Source organism: Telopea speciosissima, chromosome 3, assembly GCF_018873765.1.
Source record: "Telopea speciosissima isolate NSW1024214 ecotype Mountain lineage chromosome 3, Tspe_v1, whole genome shotgun sequence".
NCBI classification, from domain to species: Eukaryota; Viridiplantae; Streptophyta; class Magnoliopsida; order Proteales; family Proteaceae; genus Telopea; species Telopea speciosissima.
In genome coordinates, this window is record NC_057918.1 from 64866393 (window position 1) to 64889253 (window position 22861).

A 22861-nucleotide genomic window follows, 5' to 3' on the forward strand; every position below is an offset into this window, starting at 1 on the left:
ACATGGTCATCATCCCATTGAAATAGTTAATGTGGTCATTAGGATCCGTGGTACCATTGTAGAGCTCAAAGGTAGGCAACCTGAACCTGGAGGGGAGTATGGCGGACATGATCTCCGTAGAGAATGGATGCTGACCTAGTATGGAATGTGTCTCGCCCTTGGTCTGCTTCTTCAACCCTTCCAGCTTCTCATCCAGGTCACGCAGTTTTCGATCTAGCTCCTCATCTCGTGTCTGTCCTTCATGCCTAGCAGGACGTTCACTGCGACCTCGTTCCCGTCCTCTCCTTAAAGTTCCCTCCCACCTTGAGTGCTGGCGGGATGGTGAGTGATCATGCCGTGAAGAACCCTGGCGCAAAGGTGAGGGGCTTTCCTCCCTGTAGGTCTGGCTACGTGGTGGTATGGGACTTCCTCCCAGTCGACCTTCGAACACAGACCTCTAGATGGATCTCTTCGGGCTTAGCACCCTTATCCTAGGTGTTGGTGTCCTCCCACGCTCTGACCTTATAGGGAGGTCTGCCATCCTTCTGGGATGCTGGGAAGGATCCCCTACTGGTGTACAAGACTTGCTCGCCCTGTAGCTCTCCCCTATCTGTCACCCCTGGGAGAAGACCTCCTAGGGTACAGGCTCTGCTCTTAGTGATGACGATGTTCTGTGGCGGTGGGACGTGGCCCGCTGCCTCAGGTAGTCTCGAAAGAGTCTCTGATCATCGAGGATTTGTCTCTGTAGGTCGTTAATCTGACCCATGGTGGCTGGTGCATTGGGGTCAGATACCACTTCCATCACTACGTCGTTTGCAGGGTCATTGTTGGGCTCATCGATCGCGACTTGGTCATCATGAGGGATCTCTTCCTCCAGAGGGACATGGTCCTGGCCATTGGCTCTGCGACGAGAGCACTCTGGAGGGGGTGATCCGTTCCTTGCAACATTGTTGGTGGAGGTAGTCTTCCTTCGTGGCAGCATTGTATGAGTATGGAAGCGATCTAGTAGGTATGATGGCTAGCGTCTTTCCCACAGACGGCGCCAATCTGTTGCGTCAAGAAATCGTCAGGCGGTCCTGCGAGTGCCGTCACTTGCAAGAGGACCAAGAAGTCACCAGAGAGAACTGGTGTGGTTCAGGCCTAGGGCTCTCCGATGCCAAAGTTAGATCTCCTGAGCAAATAGATGAATAGTGATTATTCAAGATGGGTTGAGGGTGTGAGATACCTCTTCTTTTATAGTGGTCTGTGGTGGAGTGGAGAGTCCCTAGTTGATGTGGAGTCTTCTTCGTGGGTGGAGGAGTCCTGAGTAGCAGGGCTCCTCCCTGGTTGGTTGTCTTCCCGTGAGACTTAGTATCCCAGTAGGGTTGTCCTTCTTGGTGGATAGATCCTTCCACGTGGTAGATAAGGTCCCTGGTGCTTGAGTCCATCTGGGTTACGTAAGTGGTAGGTGATGGCCCGGAGTCCTCGTGGTGGTGTATATCTTGTTGGCGACGTGGTAGTGGTGGCGTCTAGCTTGTACCTGCACCCTGTCGAGGTCTCAACACCTCAGTGGATGAGGCCTGAGAGGGAAAGATGTCCAGGTGGTCCTTGGCCCAAGGAGGGTGGTGCCCAGGTGGCTGGCACCTTGGTGGATGGCGCCCAAGTGCGGGTGATGGCTCCCAAGGTGTAGCTGGTGTTCGGGTGGATCTCCTGCTGTTAGTGTCCGGGTGGATCTCTTGCTGTTGGTGTCCGGGTAGATCTCCTACTGTTCAGGGACACGTGGCATCTTCTGATAGGTTGGGATGATTTGTGGTTCATCAATAATATTTTCCAAAGCTTCATGGAAGAAGAGGGACATTGGGTGTTGAGAGATTCAAGTAAAGGATTATTGAAAAAATGTTCTACCATTTTGGTGGTAATGGTACCATTTTTGGAAATGTATAGATTTTGGGAGAAGGAAACAAGACATGAAGTAAGTGGACATGAAGCAAATAACAGATTTGAGCAGAATAGTGTGCCCAGCTTGAGAAAGCATGGAAGATTTCCAAGATGAGAGTTTCCTTTGGATTTTTGAGATAAGACTTTGACAATGGATGCTCTTCCTTCAAGAAATAGACAATGGGATGCCAAGGTAGATGGACTTGGAGGTCATTTCCTACATCTGGAGGCGTTTACAAATTTGGGATCAAGTCTCCGGAGGTGTGTTTTTTTACTAAAAAGCACCTCACTTTTGTTCCAATTAATTGATAACCTGGAAAGATCCTCAAAGAATTGTAAAATGGCCTGAATGGTATCAAGAGAGGAATATTCCATTGACCTGACTTATTGGTAATCTACTATCAACTGAAGTGAGTCTTAATTGAATAATTAAACATAAGAAATCTAAACCTTATCCCAATTGAATAGTGTCATTACAACGATCTTGTTCACTTGTTCTGTGTTTTAGTGCACGGTATTAGTACTGGTATTAGTAGTTGTCGATACCGATATCGATACAAATCAGTTGTATTACATTGGATTGGACTGTTTTGCCCCTCAAAATACCGATACGATTTTTTTGGGACCATTTTGATACCACTGATACTGTGTAAATCAAGTCTCAATATCGACCATGCCAATACCAATCTAGAGATCTGAACCTGATACATAATACCATGAGCATGTTTCCAGACCAGCAGCACAAATTGATAAGAGCCTAGGGGTGCAACCGAGACAGGCTGAGTCGAATATTTTAAAATCCCAGCCCAACCCTAGGTCCACTTTGCTCAACCGCAGCCAACCATTGGTCAGGTTGGGATATTGCAGCCCTAGCCCAATCCTATCAAGCTCAACCAAACCTAGCCTAGCCTTGGTTGACCCTAATTGAGCTGGGTTGGCCCTAATTGACCTTGGAAGCCCCGAATTTTAGTCATTTCAAGGCTAGTTCAGGCTGGAATAGTCCTATTTTTTGACCTTATGTATTATATTATTTTGTTATAATTATATATTATATATTTATATAAAGGGCGGACCTCGGCGCAACGGTAAAGTTGCTCCATTGCGACCAAGTGGTCTGGGTTCGAGTTAGGAAATAGCCTCTTTGCTAAGTGGGGGTAAGGTTGCGTACATTGTGACCCTCCCCAAACCCCATAGTGGTGGGAGCCTCGTGCACTTGGTGCGCCCTTTTTATATATAGGGTCAAGTTGGGCTAAGAGGCCCAGCCCTACCTCAAGACTAGAAATTTCAATCCCCGCCCAGCCTCTAGGCAAAAACCCAACCTAAGCACTATTGGGCTCAAGGAGGGCTTGGGCAGGCTGGGGCTCGCCGGGCCAAACTTGCACCCTATAAGAGCCTTGGCAATTTGTAGTCAGGTCTTGGGAATGAATCTTGCTTTTACTTAACTTTCCTAATCTCCCAATAAAACCATCCACTAAAATAAATTTATTGTTCTTTCTTTCACTAATTTACCAAAATAAAACAGTTAGGTGAATGAACATGCTTTAGGGGTTCCAAATCCCAAAAAATGATATTGAAGTTCTCTCTCAAAGAAATTGCAAGGCAATAGCAAATTTCCTTTGAAGGATAGACTTAAAATTTTCTTAAATAGATTTAGGGAAGTAGTTTTCTGCATGGGAGTGTGGCCTACGCCAGCACTCCCTTGTGTCTATCTCTCTCCTCCTTAAAACACGGGGGCAGAGATGTCTTTTCACATGGGGGACGAGAGAGATAGACTCATGGGACTGTTGGCGTAGGCCACACTCCCAGACAGAGAACTTTTTCCCATAGATTTATTTTTCTTTTCCAAACTTTATATGTCTAAGGTAGAGAAAAAACGGATAATGTGATCAGTGCTTATGAAATTTCTTACACGACATTATAAAGGAAAATAGGGATAGATGGCTCCTAAACTTGATATACCTAAAGTTTAAGATAGATTGGAATGAGGTTACATGTGAGCGATTTTTGAGTTCTTAGGCTTTAATTAGCATTGGTGTGATATGATTAGTTATCCTTTATCAACTTATGCATATTCTATAAAATTAGAGGATAGCAGTTTTAACTTTATTGAACCTTCTAGATGGGGACTGTTGGAGTTGTCCTCTTAGCCCTTACCTATTTATAGCAGCCATGGAAGGATTATCTCAACTTTTGGAGGTTTATAAGGATTTGAGTTTGTTAAAGGTTTTAAATTGGGAATTGAAGACTTTTCCAATGATTTCTCATTTTTTGTTTGTGGATGATATATTCATTTTTTGTAGGACATTTAAAAATGATGTGTCTACAATATAGGCTATTATGAACTTGTTTTAAGACTTATCAGGACAGCAGATAAATTTTACACCGAAACAAACAGAGCCTCAGTAAAACTACTCCTAGAGAAAAATAAGATATAGTTTGCTAAACATTAATGGTTGGGACTATTAGTGATGATTCAGTTTATGTAGACACACCAATTGTCTTTAAGCAGACTAGGAGAAATATTTGGAGAATCAAATTATGAGTAGGGTTAAAAGTAAATTAGGGAACTGGAAAAAAAATCCTCCTTTCACAGGTAGGGCATTCGATATTAATTAAATCAGTCCTCAATTCGGTACCTATTTATTAGATGTCATTTTTTTTTTTCATTTTTCTATAAATATTTGTAATAATTTTGATTCTATTAACTATAGATTTCAGAAAGGATCTATGCCTTAAATGACCACCCTACCCCTCCAATTTGCTGTCCCCTCCAATTCCTCCATTTCCTCACATAGGGGTGGAAATGACTATCCTAGCCCTGCCCAAAAACACTGCCCAAGTTGGGGTCCACTCCCCCCTATTAAAGGAATTGGAAGAATTGGAGGTGATAAAAATTCTTGGGGGGACCTCCCCCAAAAAAAATGGAGAGAGAAAGAGAGAAAACATAAACAATCATCAAAGGATGATACATCAAACGATAGGGGGAAGAAACACAACCAAAAGGTGGATACCTCAAAAAAATCGAAGCAGGGATACAATAATCAAAAGGATAATACGTCAACGGCCAGGGGGAGAGATAAGATAACAGAGTTTTTTTTTTCTTCTTTCTTTTTTAAAGATAATTTTTCTGATTGTCCTGTACTTAATTATTTACCCAATAATTTTTCAAATTGTTGTGCAAAATTTCCTTCCAATCATCCTTTTTTTTTTGTTTGATAACTTCCTTCATATCATCCAAATAAATCAATATTTTGCTAGACTTTTTCTCCCATAAATGAAAAAATTGCCCCTAAAAGATTAGTTGTCATCTATATATGATAATCACATGACTAATTAGTCATCAAAAATATTTTTTTTTATTGGATTTCAGTGATAATTATTATTCTCTTATCCCTATATGTTGAGTTTGGCTCAGGTTTACATCCAAGAACCATCTCGTATGCCCCTGATCTCGTTGGGCGTATGAGATGGTTTTCGTACGTGAACCCGCACTCCTATATTTGATGGGTTTCAATACCAAGAGATTTTGTATGACTTGCTTAAAATATTTTTTGTTATTTAGTCTTGGGGCATTGTTCTTTGTGCCGCAATGCAGGCTATTCCCAGGCACATGGGGGTGGGCGCAATAACCACCCTGCCCCCTGAGTGACAGACCGATGTGCCTGAACGCAGCGTGCGCTGCGGCACAAGAGAACATTCTCCCTTTAGTCTTTTAAGACATTGGAAGTAACATTTATCCCAGTTCCTCTACTAAGGATTTTTGTAAACCTCCTAACATGTATGAGGCAGGATGTTTATTTTTTAGACTGACTACGGTTTGAGAAATTGGAGTCGGAATTAGATCGTTGACTCGATTGAATCAGATCGGAATCGATTGGAACCAATTTTGCTTAGAAAGGATCTATTTTACTCTGGATTTCTAGGGTTCAAATTAATTCAAGTCAATCGGATTCAGTGGAGGTCAATCCCATTTCTGATTCTGCTTATTTGAACCTTGGGACTGATTGATTGGCTTGTAATGCTTAAAAGGCTTACAAAATATTATAATACTTAGCATTAGCTATTAGAGGCAATCAACCACCCTGATCATCCTTTGTTCGGTCTTCTCTACAACTTCAATTTGGAATTCTCTTGGATTGAGCTCCGAACACTTAAGATTTTCATCCCTCCAATATATGTTTATCTATTGAGTAATTTACATATACCATCTCTGAGGTTTGACGTAAGGATATTTTTACCTCTCAGTTTTGAAAAATTCTGCGTACCCCTAAGGTTTACAAATGTTAAGAAATACACCCATTCTGTCAGTTTATGACTAACGATGTTAAAAAATATGAGGTGAAATGATAACACTACCCTTGCCAAAAAAAAAACCTGTAATAACTCATCTTCTCCAATCGATTTGGGGAAGATGAGTTGCAGGTATGGAACTCCAAAGATCACAATCCCGCAAAGCTTTTCCAAGATCTTCGCGAAATGGATTAGGGAACACCACGAGCTTCAAATGGAGGAGAGAAAGGATACCTGCAACTCATATTGGGGAAGAGCTCCCTGTCGTGAAACACAACGGTGGCAGTCCCTGAACCAGGGGAAGAACCAGAGAGGGCACCGTCTTCCTCTTCCTTCTTCTTCTCCACCCTTTCTTTTCTCATGACCGAAGTCCCCAAAACCTAACACCATCTTCGATTTGCCAATAGCCTAAACCGTTCCACACCATTTCTTTCCATTCTTCTTCCCATCTCCACCGGTTGTAGCAAACACGATTGAAACCCTATTTCTTTTTCTTTTTATAAAAGCTAATCTGAAAATCTGAGATTTCAGCCATAACATTTGAATCGGCTATGAATGTCGCAATCTCAGATCTCCACTGAATGAGAGACGTCCCCATCCTGCCCGAGCTTCTCCGCAAACGGCTCCGACCGGCGAGCACACGGCGATGGACGTTCATATAGCTACGGGGTGAACCACCATGGCCTTGACACATCAGGACTGCTTGCGTTAGTGGTCAAAGGGCTGGAAACATTAAAGCAGATCCTCGAAGCTCTGCAACTCAAAGGGTTTATGCACTCTAAAAGACCGATGGAACAGATCGGGAACCGGAATTTCGTCAATCGTCGAGATTTTACGTTGAAGAATCCCCTATAGTCATCATGAAGCCTTCCCACTCGCCGGTTTCAATCAACAAGGTTGGAAGAACAGCAACAGAGTCTCCTCCTTCGAGTTTCAGATCCAGAGCCGGAGTTTGCCGGAATCCAAATCTAGCTGGTGAGACATTGCCACCAGTAATCCCGAGGCGCGACCGACATGGAACCGATAGAAATCTATAAGCCCCAAACTAAACATGCTTCAAGCCCCACCTCTCATACCAACAACTGGTCTTCTTTTTTCAAACCCTAAATGATTTGGGGAAAATCAAACAAAAACCCAGAAAAGAAGAACAAATTAAAACCAAAAAAAGAAGAGGTTGATAGTGTATCAGTTGATTCAACTAATCTATTACAGCTATCATCTAATTTGGTTGGTTCAGGGTAGGTTTGCTTGAGGATCGAAATATGTGAGTTGCAGGTTTTTTTTGGGGGAAAATGAGTAGTTGCAAGTTTTTTTTTTTTTGCAGGGGTAATTTTGTCATTTCACCCCATATTTTTAACGTTGTTAGTCATAAACTGACGGAATGGGTGTATTTCTTAACATTTGTAAACCTCAGGGGGGATACGCAGAATTTTCCAAAACTGGGGGGTAAAAATATCCTTTCGTCAAACCTCAGGGGTGGTATGTATAAATTACTCTTATCTATTTTATTCAAGTTCCTTTCATACATAAATTTGATAAATCCTTCTTTTATTCAATATTTACCATGACATTCTATTTTGTTTGGGTGACTCGAAATTTTATGTTGTTTCAGAATAGAAATCGTAATTTTATGTAATGTTCTAAAGGTTATCAAAAATGGAACAAAAAAAAAAAAAAATCATCTGCAGTGCACTGCAGTGTGGGCCTAAGAGCTCGACACAGGGAAGATGTGATATCCAATGGTGCCGAGCTCGAGAAGAAAGAAAAGAGGAAAAAAATTAAACTGCCTTGCATCGAGCTCGCACCATTAGATGAAGTTTCTTCTATGTGTCAAGTTCTCAAAGCCGCACTGCAGCATACTGCCAAATGCCCGCACTACAGAGGATTTTAATCCATTGAAGATTGGCCTTGTTTGGTGGGCTTCTTTTTCGGTGTCTAATGCTCAATTATTATTGGCAAATGTGAATAATGGTTTTGTAGGAAACCATCAAGAATCAGAATACAAAGGTTGTGATACGAATTACAAGGAGCAAAAACCCCAGGGTGGATACATCTAGATGTGTGAATGGACTCTTAAAATGTAAGGTGTCAATTGGTTCAGTTTTGGTTGTTTGATTTGATTTCGGTTCGGTGTAAGATAAGAATGATAAAACCAAAATCGCCTGAAAACGAAGAAGACATTTTAAAATCAAAACCAAACTAACTCGGTTCGTTTCGATTTCGATTTTTATTCGATCTGTAATATGGTTTCTTAATTGGTCTTTCTTACCCCCAAAAAAAAAAAATTTAATTGGTCTTAATCTAATTTCTTTTTCGGTTTTAATCCAATTTACAAGACATTTCCAAACTTGACACTCTAGACTCTCCAATTCGCTCTTTTTAGTTTCTTTATACCACATTATCATTAATAAGAAATATAAAAGCAATGACTACGATGATGTCTTTCAACTTTTATAAGTGATTGATATCATGATCAGTCACACCAATCTTTCATATTCACAACCACACTTAAAGGGAATGGTAATTGGCTTTCACATTAATGTAATGTCCACATATATACATCATTACATCATTAGCATATATGTACAAATAAGGAATTCAGGTAGATTCCAATCGAACGGTTTCAACCTTGAAACTAAACCGAATTATACGGAACCAAAAAAGAATCCTCTTTTAGAAATCAAAATCGAACAGTTTCTTCTTTAGTTCGGTTCGATCCGGTTTCAAACTTACTAATGCAAGGAATGATTATAGGGTGTCCTTAGCAAAACTATAATTAATGGGAAAAAGAACGCCACCCGGTCGCATACTGTAGCGTACTCCTACGCCCAATCATAGGGTGTGCAAAATGATTAGCACACCCCCTTGGAAAGATGGAAATCACTAGGGGTGCGTCGATCATTTTGCTTGCTCCTGTGTCTGGGCACATGGGCATGCTATAATGCTCGACCGGGTGGTCCCTGATTGGTGGGTCTTCTATGCCCTCTCACAATGTGTAGTGAAATGACACTCCTGCCCTCAGGTGGATACCCAGGCATGCTCCCCCATTTGCCCAGACGCTGGTGTAGAGAGCATGCGACCAAATAGGTGAAAGGTGATGATACATACAGTATAACGTAATATGTTTCCTTGACGCGTCTATCGAGACGTTAACACTTAACAGGTTTTATAAACAGAGAGTTCTCGCTCGCCTAGATAGAAATAGAATCATTGAAAGAATTTGAGCGAACGACACAAGACTGGTCGCTCGTAAGCTCTGCTTGTTGATTACTACTAAACTTATTCGAAGAATCTGGAAAGAGCTTTCTCCCGGACTCTTTTTCTGCCACCATTAAAGTAATACAACTGGGTTCGCAATTTGAATCGAATTCTCATCTTCAGGCATCATTTCTGCTCAAGGTTCTTTTCAATTTCAATTAATTCACTACCGCTTCTCTTTATTGATCGAGAATAAAGAGTTCAAAAGAGCCCTTTTCTTTTCATAATTGGTTTTTCATACTGAGCAGTATTTGATTTTCATCCTCTTCCTGAGCGGAGGGGAGGGCTTGGTCGCTCGTTTAATCTATTCGACGAACTAAGTCTTTTGAGAACGAAGTATCAATTTCTTTCGACTGTTAAGAAGTTCACTTACTGAATCTTGAGGTTTTGGTTTTTTTTTTCTCTTTAATTTGAGGTCTGGCTTTTGGCATTTTTGAGATGACGTTATAATCTCCTTATATATCTCAATTAGAATTTTTTTTTTTTTTTTTTTTTTTTTTTTTTTTGCATTTCTGGGATTGAGATTAATAGAAGTTGTTTGGCTTCAAAATTCTGATCTTATGGCTTTCGGCACCCCGTATGTGTTAGATCTGATCGAATTTGATGTGTTTTCAGTTGTTTTTTTATTGGAGTTAAGCTTTGATGGCTCATAAGATCTAGATCCCATGGCTTATAATAGCTATACTTCCTCAACCCCTCAATCGCACCTCTGGTGGAATGTGAGTTTTCTGCATGCATGCCTTTGTTAAGCTTTTCGAATAACTATCTGTTCATCATGTTTGGATTTTCTTACCTCTCATGGCTTCTTTTCACGACGCATTGTCCAGCATTTTTTAACCTATCATTTCTATTTTAGACCCTTTGTTGATTTGATTGTTCAATTGTAAGCTAATAAAGGAAAGTGATTCTGTTGTTCATAGCTATCTTTTTCCTCACAATTCATTCACTGAACATGCTTGTCTAGGAAGTTCATGCTGTTGTTCGTAGCTATCGTTTTCCTCACAGTTCATTCACTGAACATGCTTGCCTAGGAAGTTCATGAGTTCGGTTCCTATTCATACCGCGGTGTGGGCTCGAAGTCCATCTTCAACTTCTTTCTGTCTAACCCCCTAACTACTCACCTGCTTCCTTACCAAAATCATTAAAAGAAAAGGGAAAGAAAAAAGAACCATGTACCCAAGTATTTGTTTCCTTTGTATTTGCTCAATGTTTTGTGGGAACAGAATCTTTTTATGGAATATTAAATTTAATTTGCTGTTTTCCATTAAGTGCAGAAATTTTAAGAATGGAGGGGACTGTGTTCACCCCCTCTTTGGAAGGAATGAAACATGTGAAGTCTGAAGACGGGGAACTGCTGACCAAGCCTTTCTTGGATGTGTGCAAGTTCATATTGCCAGTAATAGGTACAATCTTCTGATTGTCAGTTGAGACTTGATTGTTTGTTACTTCACTGTGCTTTTTAGGTAACCTTAAATTTCTGATGGTAATAACTTGAGGAAAATGTATCTTATTTTAAGGCTAGTGGACTTTTATATTAGGCTACATATTATTTTCTCATGCTTGGCGTAGAATATTTAAAACTTAAATTGCAATTCAAATCTATTTTGAGTGTCATTTCATAATTCTTAATACAGGAATATTGTTTTCTATCATTTGGTTAATATTTTACTAGATTGTAAACGTATGTTCCGATACCACAGTTAAATATTAAGTGAAGAAACAGATATAGAAAAGCAGTATGCCATGTTAAAAAATATATATTAGATGGAAATGGAACTTTTATATGGAGAAATAATGGAGTTTGAAGTATGGATGAAAACAGATAAATTGAAGAAAGAGGGTTCAGATCTAATGAAATTTGAAGTGAAGGGTTTCTTAGGGGTTTCCCAGTGACTGGTTAGGAGTAAATTGAACTCTCTGTCAATCTTGATGGTGCATCCAGATTGATATGGTTGTTTTAGTGGTGACAGTTTGATTCTTCATTCAAGATTCAATTGGTCAGGGTTTGGAGGCTGTATAATGATTGGTGGGGTTAGATTGTGCACTCTTTTGATGAATCAAAAGTTGGAAAGCCTTTGATTTTCTTTTTTACTTCTACAATTTTGAGTTTTTTGAGCCGGTCATGTACAGACCTCCCCCCCCCCCCCCCCCTCCTTCCTTTCTGGTGGCTTTTTTTTTTTGGGTGAACGAAAGATAAATTAAGAAATAAGAGCAGGATAAAACACCAAAGCCAAAAAAGCAAGCCTAAGGGGGGTGGGGGGAATGCAAACAAAAGACCAAAGCAACTAGCAAAAGGATAGTACATCAAAATTTAGGGGGAAAGACAATATACCAAAGGATGATACATCAAAATCAAGGAGGAAACAACAATGAAAAGGATTATACATCAAGAAGCCGGGGGAGGGGGGGAAAGAGAGGAAGGTCCCAACATGTGGCCAGATGCCTATTTTTTAAATTATCTAGGCTTGCAAAACGAATGGGGAGAAGTCTATTTTTTATCTCAAAAGTAATGGCTTACTAGATCTGCTCTATAGTACACGACGAGGAAGTCCATCTTCTTTTATTTCTTTCCCAATTTTTGTCAGATCTTGTGTATCAGGTATGTTTCTAGACATGAAACAAAAGCACTAGAGAAGAAATAGACGAAAAACTAGAAGTTTCTTACAACCCTCTATATGGAATCATATGACCGGTTATGATGTATGTTGCGGAATGTTAGGCAATTAAGATCATATAGATAAACTCAATGTAGAAGAGATGAGGATGTTGAGATGGATGACTGGCAAAACTAGGAAGGATAAAGTAAGGAATTATCATATTACAACTGATTTGGGAGTAGCTCCAATACATGATATGCTAGGAGAAAGTTATTTGAGGTGGCATGAGCATGTTCAACGGAGGCCTTTGGATGCTCCAATACAGAGGAGTGATTTGATTCAGATTGAAGGATCTAAAAGAGCCAGAGGCAGACCTAAAGTGACCCTAATAGAGCTGATTGGAGGGCAAGGATCCATGTAGCCGACTCCATTGAGTTGGGATAAGGGTAAGTTGTCGTTGTTGTTGTGCAAATGCCTAAATCCTATTACAATAATATCCCCTGCTGGAAATCACAACCAAGACCCAAAACTACCCTTAATTACAAGAGTTCTACAAGTGATGCCGCCAAAACTGTGGAACATAGGAGTTTGTCGCTAGGTATTTGACCAAATATGATAATCCAGTTCCGATAGAACCTATCATTAAAATACCCTTAGACTGCTACCTAAAGTAAAGTAATCTTTGAAATAATTTCCTATAATGAATAAATCAAAAGGTATTTTAAACCCGCAAATACTAACTATAGACCTTATGGTTTGAAATAGAATAACACACCAAATAGGTCCCAACCCAAAAAATCCCCCACCCCCCACCCCATACATGATACATTGCCACTTGTATTCCCATTGGCAGATCATCTAGTTTTTATTGGTTTTATGCAGACATTGTTGCCTTGAGTTGATGAGTCTAACCATTCTTGCTGCTCCAGATTTAAATGCTCTGGTATAATGATATGTGCACTTAATAAATAAATAAAATCTATCAATAAATTGCAAACCACTTTTGAAATGCTGCTGTGAAAACAGTGTCATTTCTCTATTGCTAAGGTACAAATTTCTTCTCTATTAAATATTTAAATTGCAGATCAAAAAAGTGTTGAAGGAACCTTTACATTCTTGAATATTGTAGAGATATACTTTGTTTTAAATGTTATTTTATTTTATTATTTTTTTTGGGGGGGTGGGGAGGGAGGAGTTCCACAATTTCATTGTAGAATGTCAGTTTAATTGTGTGGAATTACAATGGCATATTATGGAGGATATAACTAAGTTCTTGTTGAATAATGATTTGTAAACTGAAGACTGATTAATTATTTACAATGCCAGAGAAATTTGGAGCCGCTATGCTGCTCGTAAAATCTGATATTGGTGGTAATATTTCGGTATGAAACTGTTCTCATTCATTTTCTTGAGTGGTGTTCTTTTTTATATGTTTCAGTATCCATCATTTGCTGGTGGTTTACTTCAATTGCTATTTCAATATGGTGTTTAAGCTTGTACTTGGATATTGATGCAGTTGTTACCTGATGTAAATAACAAATACTTATAATTTACTTGAGTCCGTAAACTACCTTCTTTGACTTGAGGCGGCCACATCAAGTGTGAACGGTGCTGATGACGATGGGGGAGCCGACAGTTGATAGGCTACTGCATTCACCTCTAAACTTCTGGTTGGGAACGCCTTTTGTGTTCCATTAGTTCTAGGTATTGATTTCCCAACCCTGGGTATTTGATCGGCATAAATTGCATCCTCTATTTGATGTCCAGCCTCGAGTACCTCGAATGTCAGGGCGAGAGGGATCTCCATATGGTCTTTATTGACCTAGAAAAATCCTACGATAGAGTCTCTAGAGAGTTAATCTGGAATATACTAGAGAAGAAAAGTGTCATGTAAATATGTGAACATAATTAAAGATATATATGATGGTGTGGTGACTAGCGTCAAGACTATACAGTGGGGGGGGGGGGGTCAAGGCAACGAATTCCCAATACAATTGAGTTATATCAAGGACCAGCCTTAAGCCCTTATTTGTTTGTGCTTATCATTGATGACTTAACCAGAGACATAAAAGAGGAGGTTCCTTGGTGTATGCTTTTTACGGATGATATAGTTTTGGTGGATGAGACAAAAGCAGAGATTAACGCCGAGTTAGAACTATGGAGATCAACCTTGGAATCAAAAGGTCTGAAGATAAGTAGAACTAAGATGGTATATATGGTGTGTAACCTTTAGCCACTCTAGGACGGATAATGAGATGGTGAATATTGATGAGAGGGAGATTCCACAAAGTGATTATTTTAGATATCTAGGCTCACTCGTAAATAAAGAAGGTGACATAGAAGATGATGTTGCCCAAAGGATTAAAATAGGGTGGATGAAGTGGAGAGTTGCGTCCGGAGTGTTGTGTGATCAATGTGTTCTTTTAAATCTTGAAGGAAAAATTTATAGGATGGAAATTCGACCTGGTATGATGTATGGTGCGGAATGGTGGGCAGTAAAGAAGTGTCATATAAATAAACTATGTGTAGCAGAGACAAGGATGTTGAGATGGATGTTTGGGAAAACTAGGAAGGATAAAGTAAGGAATGGCCATATTAGAACTAGGTTGGGAGTAGCTCCGTTTCATGATAAGCTTAGAGAGTCGTTTGAGGTGGCATGGTCATATCCAACGGAGGCCCTGGGATACCCCATTACAGAGGAGTGATTTGATTCAAATTAAACAACAACAAACTCATCCTTATCCCAACTTAATGGGGTTGGCTACATGGATCCAAACAAAACAAAGTAGGTAAAATTGCGGTCTAAACAAACAAAGGAGAATGAAGAGAAGGGAAAAGAGGAATGTGAAATGAGGAAAAAAAAAAAAAAAAGGATGGGAAATAAAAGAAAAATGAAAATGAGAGATAAAAGGGAAGAGGCACAACCTAGCAAGTCAGGAGAATCAGATTGAGGGAACTAAAAGTGTTAGGGGCAGGCCTAAATTAACCATAGGAAAAGTGGTGAGAAAGACATGCTTAGCTTAGGCCTCATTTCATGTATGACTTCGAAAATAGTTGATTGAAGAGCAAGGATCCATATGTCCGACCCCATTTAGTTGGGATAAGGCTATGTTATTGTTGTTGTTGTTGCATGACTGGAACCTCCCCCCCAGGGTGGGCATCCTTACCATTGTTACTGGAAATTAGTGTTCCCACAACCAAAGAAAGGATTCCATGTAGCATTACTGGTAAAAACCTCATCATGTTAGCTTTTGCAACTGTAAGGCTTCTCTTCTTTTGCAAGTATTAAGGCAAGCTCATGGTAGGATCGGAGCTTTCAGTTTTCACATGTGTGCATGCATGTACAGCCTTTGGGGGGGAGGGGGAGAACAGGGGTCTGGAACGAGAATTTTCTCTTTTCGAGGGTCTGAAGTTGTGCCTTGTATGGTTGGTTTTTTCCAGTGGACCATCCACCTTGTTCTAAACAGTTGTGATAAATATGTGATGATGATAATGATGAAGAAGTTGGGACAACATTTAAATCAGTATAATTATGAAGTTGTGCCAGACATGGGGTGAGTAGTTGCCACTGCAATCGTAATAAAGCATGTACCTGTTTGGTTCTGCCCCTTATCCTAATGCTGCCAAAGCTTAGGTAGTATTTAGTTTTTCCTATGACAGCTTGTATGGATGAGTCCATGGGGATGTTCTGAAATATCGCTGCTTGGTTGGGTAACCTAACCATTTTTTTATGTACTGGTCTCCCAAAAAAAAAAAAAAGGATGAAACGGGAAGAACTAATTTGTTATGAATAAATTATGACATCTGTACCTTTGTGGAGTGGTGATTTTGAGGAAGGGGGAGGAAGAAGCAGAAGTGATTTTCTTATTTTTTCTCTCATTCTTTGACTTTTAGAGGCTAAACTTGTAGGCTTTAAAACCAGCTTTTTTACAGTTAGGATGAATCTACTGTTGTTTTCCCCATGTTGGCCAGTCTCTAGTCTGGTCTGACAAAATAAATGTCTCACTCTTCAGGCGCCTAACAGGTTACGTACCACATTTCTGGTCTGCTACCTTTAAATAACTTAATCTTTTGCTCAGGACATGTGTAACCAACTTGTTTCTTGGGCTTTAATTACCAAGTTGGATTCGGAATGACCTTCTTCTCCCCCCCCCCCCCTCTTTCTAAACTTGAATTTTTTGAATGTTCTGCAGATTTTCATTTCCTTAATTAGAAAACACTTCATGTGACCAGCTTCTTTGTATCTGTTTTTGTGATTGGAGTGAGGATCAATGGATGAAATATGTGGCTTTGGATAAGAGTGGTCCTGACTAATCCTAATCCGATTCAGGATGGATCAGATCCTTTCGGTGAATCAACCAATCCGAGAGTTGGATTGGCCTTACCTGGTTCCAATCCGGGTCAGATGATCCTTAAAATGTTGGTTGGGAGCTTTTTTGTTTCATTATCGAACTATTCTAACATCCTTGATTATATAAATTTTTACAGTTACTTCAAAAGAATGTTCCCTGTTTATTTGTCTTCCAGAGGTTGGAGGCTAAATACTTATCCAATCCTACGGAATTCAATCACTTATACAGTATGGTACGGGCTGAGATACAAGCTAAAACAGCAAAAGGTTCATCCAGCTGTACCAATGGTCTTCTATGGTTGACAAGGTATGGAGCATTCATTATCTGTTAACACCGCATGGGCTTGTCTGTCTCAAATATCTATCTTTTTATGCATCCACTATGTATTACCTATGCATTTGCACAGGTACGCACTTGTGTGTGTGCGTGTAGGCTTTATTTCTACGTGAAAATGGTGACAGCCATTGTATGTATAAATTAATGCTTTTGGTTGATGACTTATTCAGGGCAATGGATTTCTTGGTTGAACTGTTCCGCAACTTATTGGAGCATCCAGATTGGGCCATGTCTCAAGCTTGCACTGATTCTTACAACAAAACCCTGAAGAAATGGCATGGTTGGCTTGCCAGTTCAAGTTTCACGGTACCTCTCAACTTTATGAAACTAAATTCCCTGTTATCTATTAAAGATACAGAACATACTTATACCATTTTCCTGCTTTAGAAAGTGAGATCTCTAGAGCCTTCAATAACATGCTGACCTTTTCTTCTTGGCTCTAAAACTGTTTTGTGTGATAAGTACTATGGCCTGCATATTGGTCACTGTAAATCCGCCATCATCTACAAGAAGGCTTTTCTTGAAGCCCTTTCTGCCTTCTTTGTTTTCTCTACTACAGTGGCATTAAGGGTTCAAGCTTGTTCCAAAAAAGGCCAAGCCTGCCCAAAAATATCGGGCTTGTGCTGGCTTTTCAGCCTGCGGTCTAGGCTAGAGTTGGGAAATCCTAGAACCCAAAATACAACCTTCTGCTTGTGTAATATTTCCTTTTTATCTCTCTTTTTTTTTAAATTTTATTCCAACAAATAGGACTCAAGAGAAGGAGCAATTGTCTGAATGTTGTTTATCCATACCTTGGTATAATTACTCTCTAGATTCACTTCTCATGAATTTCTAATAAAAATGGCGATACTGGTATTATGTTACTCTGTTTCAGCTTTTGGTTATTGAATCGCAGGTTGCCATGAAACTGGCTCCAGATAGAAAGAAGTTCATGGATGTGATTGGGGGTGGAGGTGATCTCAATGCTGACATTGAGAAATTCTGTTCAACTTTCGCTCCACTTCTTGAGGAGAATCACAAGTTCTTGGTAAGATATTCAATTTTATGGACTTTCTCTAATTTCTCCAGAAATTAATCTATTGGTTGAATCCTGCATATTACAGTGTGCTCCTTAAATCGAAGACTGCACTTGTTTTGTCTAATATTTCCCCTTGAATTGAATCTGTCAAAAGATAGGAGACGTAAATTTGATATGGAGAAGAGAATTGGAGGGAAATTATTACTTTTCCAGATCTGAATTTTCTCAATTTAACACTATTTTTCAAAACCTATATTGATATTATAGTAGCCAGACATAGATAAATACAAATCAACTAAACTCAACTGAACTAATGGGTAAGTTTCTCGGCTTCATCTTCTAAAATTCCATAAGGCTCAGCTTCCCAAAGAACAAAAGGTGGATCCAACTGGATGAGGCAATTTGGAATCTTTACCACACAAACCACAAAAAGCACAGATCAACCCCCCTCCCCCAGCGTTAAACAAATTTGCACTAAGCTTTATTGCAGCTAAATGGGGTCAGCTATGTCGATCATGTTTTTCAAAGCCAGAGGGATAAAGCATCCGAGGAGAAGGTATGCCAACAAAGACGGGATTTAGTGGGATATGGATGAGGGAAAGTGAGTCAGAATAGCTTAATTTGCTGGATTGAAAGGGAAAACACAGAGTCTGAAAATAAGTGAAGCAGTTGCAATAGTTATTATTGAGTCGGAATGAACATCTGTGAAGGAAAATATTTACTAAAATTCCAATTAGTTGTTAACAATTTGAATTTCCCAATATGATTTATTCATTTTCTTAATCCTTTTGTTTGGCTGCAGGATAGTGTTGGTATGGACGACCTGAAAGCTTCCTAAATACCAAGAGAAGTCCTCTGATAACTGGATCTAGCATTTGCCTTTTTTCCATAATTTGTATTTCCTGCAATCTTGAGATCACACTTGTAACCTTAAGACCGTAACAAGTATTTCCACCACAGTGCCTCTTTGCCCCTGTTTAGCTATAATAGTATTTTCTTCAATTATTATAGAATCTACTTTTGAGTTCATTTTTTCAATCTCATTTTACTGTAGCCGCCTTCATATGCTCTTTCTTCCTTCCTGCTACTTCTTGACGCCCGTTAAATTTTGGAGAGGGAGTGGGGGAAAATAAATTTTATTTAAAATTATTTCTCTGATGATTGGCGCAACGGTTAAGTTGTGTTATTGCAACCATTAAGTTGCGGGTTCAAAACATTGAAAAACTCTCTCCCCGGAACAGGGGTTATGGCTGCATACATTTGTCCCTTTTGAACCCTATAATAGCGGGAGCCTTGTGCATTGGGACGTTCTTTTTCGTTGATTGGCATTGAGAGACATTTGTATGGCTTGCCCCTTATGGATGAATAATAAAGGCAATCATTTTTAAAAGGAAATAAAATGGAAGTTCATTAAGTAGTGGATTAAAATACAAAAAAAAATTGAATCCAAATTATTTGATAAACTTTGTTTGCCCCACAATTGAACACCTTTTTTCTTTCAAAAAAAGTTGCATAGGATGAAAAAGGATCATAAGATCTTCAAAGGTTCCCTGTCCAGTACAGTTGTCCAATTCCTCTCATAGGGGGTCGGAAATAACGACCTAACCCTTTGTCTGAATACTGTCCGAGTGAGGTTAAGTCGTCATTTTTGTCTCCCTATGAGAGGAACTGGACAACTGTACCAGACAAGAAACCGGACATGATAAAAATTCTCTTCAAAGACATACCGTACTAGCCTGAAACTAGTAATAAAGGGGTGTTAATCAGTTTCCCCCAAAAATGAGGTAATGTTGCTTTCATTCTATTTGACTCTTCTAACATATATGCCTTGACCTTTTGTCCTCATTCTTTACTGAAAGGCCACAAGTGCAGCCAACCAAGCAAAGGACAATTTGACTTCTACCTGTAAGGCTGAGTGGGGTTCCGCATAAGATGGTGAAACATTTTCTTATTCCTTCAAACCAAAAAAAAAAGGGGTGGGGGGAGCGTTCATTGTGGGAAGCGCAAGGGCCATGCATGCACGGCAGCCGATGAGAGTGTGCATTGGTATCTCGAGGGGTGGGATTTCCACCTTTCATAGGGGACGGGGTGATCATTCCTCTCTCCCTCCCCCACTATGTTTGGGTGTGGCATGTTCCCCCCATCCCCATAGAGAACATTTCCCTTATGTTATATGGGAAGAAGAACTCTGCACAAATAGAGCCCCCTTGAAATGACCACCCAGGCCACCCCTACAAAATGAACCCCCCCCCCCCCCAATTGATGCCCATGCACGTGCATGTCCCCTCATTGGCCTGTGTTGGTATAGGGGCCATGCAACCGGGCATTGTTCTTTCTAGGGGTGAAACAGGGATGGGTTGGACCGGGTTTTTTAAAACCCTAGCCCAACCCTCAATCCTCTTGGCTCAACCCAAGCCCAACCCATCCTTAGGTCGGGCTGAGATTTCTCTGCCCGGGCCCAACCCTACAGGGCTCAGCCCAGCCCAGCCCGACCCTAATTGACCCTGATCGGGCCAGGCTGGGTCGGGTTGGCCCTGATCAACCTTAATTTTTGCTAAGGTCTGGTTGACTTCTCTGCTTCATGTGATTGGATATTGGTTTGTTTCATACTCAATTAACTATTAGACTTTTCTTTGGGTTAAAAAACTTAGTCCAATCTTAAAATTGTAAATATTTTAGTTCAATAGATAATTTGTAAAACATAATCTAACACATGGCCAGGCTAGGCTTAGCCCGAGACTTGAAGCCTGGCCCAGCCCGACCCTGACCCAGGGCCTAAAAATTTAAACCCTAATCTGCTCTCAGGATTGAAAAATCCAGCCCAAGTTGACAAGGCCAAGCTTACACCCCCAGTTGTTCCCTAAATATATATTTTCTGTCTTTAGTCAACTGACATCTCTACCTTTGAATTTCCTAACCGTTTGTTTTTTTTTTTTAATCCTTCCCGCGCTTTGCACGAACACCCGTTGGAAGCCCACCCCAAGAATAGCCCATTCATTTCCTTTGTTTTGTCCACCAATTTAGATATCCCAACAGCCAAATTAGGCCAGGTACTGGCTTTGATTAGTGAACAACGTCAACAAACAACGCGTGCCAAATTCGCTTTAAACTGGTTTTGGGGTCTTAATCTTTCCTCTTTCCCCTTCATCATCTTCTTCATTGAATTAATTATATAATTATCTTTTTTTTTTTTTGGAGTTTTCAAGTGCTTAGGCACTTCTCCTTATTAGTGAATTCTCCCTGCTCTTCTGTTTTGTCATCTCCCCCCTTCTTTGAGAAAATAATTCATAGAGATGACACTATGTTTGCTGAATCAAATAATGCGGAGCCGATCAGAGAATACGGCGAATCTAACACCGTGACTTCTCAAGGTATGATTATTTATAGATTGATAATTAAAATTATAATTATGATAGTTTACTAGATAATTAGGCTTAATTTGTATTACCTATATGAGTTTTAGCTATAGCTGATTTTGTTCATAATATACCATCTGTTTTCCTCTCCAATTAGTTCTAAAATCATCAGTGTTTATTCATTGATTAGCAAATTGGGAAAATTTAAATGGATGAGAAGTTTGTTATCTTAATTAATAATCCCCTTCTCACTGTTCTTTCTTTCTTGGTTTCTTTGCTTTGGATTTCTGAGTACAGAATCGACTTCGGAACAATCAAAACCCGCTAAAAAGCTTAGTCTCCGTCCAAAAAAACAGAAAGAACATTTTCAGCCGATCGAAATGACGACGAAGATGAAGGGCATTCTAAAAGGCCTAAGATATATTTCACAAATATTTGGTATTTTTTTTAAAAATTATCTCAAGTTGATTGCTTATTGAGTGTGAAAAATGATGAAATGTAGATGATTAATAATTAAATTGATCTTATTTGATTAAAATGTATGAATAAATTGATTGCAGATAATAATGGTAAAGAGCAGGAAATGCAGATTGGATATCCCACAGATGTAAAGCATGTTGCTCACATTGGATGGGAAGGTCCATCCGTGGTACATTCACCAACTTGGGTAAGCCAATTGTATTATAATAATTTCGTATTTGATTCAACCAATCATCCTTGGAATGCATTTCAAAAAATCATACCAAACATAGTCTGTTTTTGGGTCTTGGGCATCCACATCCCTCCTTAAAGATCTCAACTCTAAATTGTGATTGAAGAGAATGAATTACATACTTTGAAAGTAATTGAAATTGTATGGCGTACTTTATGAAATTAAAGTTGCGTTTGGTATGATTTCTTAGAATCTTTGTAATTGTGCAGATGGATGAGTTTAGGCAAGAACCTTTTTCATCGGCGCCATTAAGTATCAATGGAGATACTAATGAAAGCAACTGCAAAGACGCTTCTTCCAAAGGTTCGTTGCCTTAGTTCTTCTGCTTGCCATGAATGTTAGATCTTCATTTTTTGTCACCTCTTGTAATTATAGATCTATAAGATTTTTTAATATTAAAAAACTCCTAAATCTGTGAAAATCTTTGCCTCCTACTTTCTCCCAATTCCATTGTCTAGGGATTTGACCAATTCAAATCAGAAAACTCCAATTCCATTGTCTAGGGTTTCTAATAATAAAAAAAACCCAAATCTGGGGTTTCTGTTAAACAGATGTTTTAGTAAAACAGAGATCTAACATCTATGGAGCTTGTTTGTAGATTTACATGGGACTGGTGCTGGAATTGATGGATCAACAGATATCCCCTCATTATTGGACTCTCCAAACAAAGACCAATCGAAGCAAACAAGGCGTCACCAATCCCTCACCACCGTCACCGGCGATGTCAAAGAGAGTTCATCCCGATCATCATCGAGGCGATCTCAGAACATAGGTCTCAGTATGGATTCATCCTTGCAAGACCAGACAACTGACCCTAAAAAATCCCGTCGTAAGAAAACCAAGGGAATATCAAATGGTGGATCAACTAGACCTTCTAGATCCAAACCTCAATCTTCTAACACAACTTATACTTCTCCCTTCTCTGATCCTGGGTCTGGTACTGTATGTGATTTGACCAATGGAATTTGTCCAACTTCACCATTAAAATCCATGGGAATTCAGGAAGGTGACAAAGGGAATCAAGGAATTTCTTGAGAAATTATTGG

The 22861-nt window shown here is 39.6% G+C and overlaps 2 protein-coding genes across 2 annotated transcripts; both read left to right on the top strand.

Moving 5' to 3' along the window:
* Window positions 1-9718: 9718 nt before the first annotated feature.
* On the top strand, window positions 9719-18704 carry LOC122653488 (glycolipid transfer protein 1-like). The gene is made up of 7 exons (XM_043847337.1): window positions 9719-9804; window positions 10717-10847; window positions 13368-13423; window positions 16569-16699; window positions 16900-17035; window positions 17625-17756; window positions 18550-18704. The coding sequence occupies exons 2-7, from the start codon at window positions 10730-10732 to the stop codon at window positions 18583-18585; spliced, it is 609 nt and encodes a 202-aa protein (XP_043703272.1). The 5' UTR covers window positions 9719-9804; window positions 10717-10729; the 3' UTR covers window positions 18586-18704.
* A 2344-nt stretch (window positions 18705-21048) lies between these two features.
* LOC122655414 (CRIB domain-containing protein RIC7-like) lies at window positions 21049-22850 on the top strand. Its single transcript, XM_043849609.1, has 4 exons — window positions 21049-21118; window positions 21664-21770; window positions 22025-22118; window positions 22414-22850. Exons 1-4 carry the CDS (start codon window positions 21049-21051, stop codon window positions 22848-22850), a joined length of 708 nt encoding a protein of 235 aa, XP_043705544.1.
* The last annotated feature ends 11 nt before the right edge of the window (window positions 22851-22861 follow it).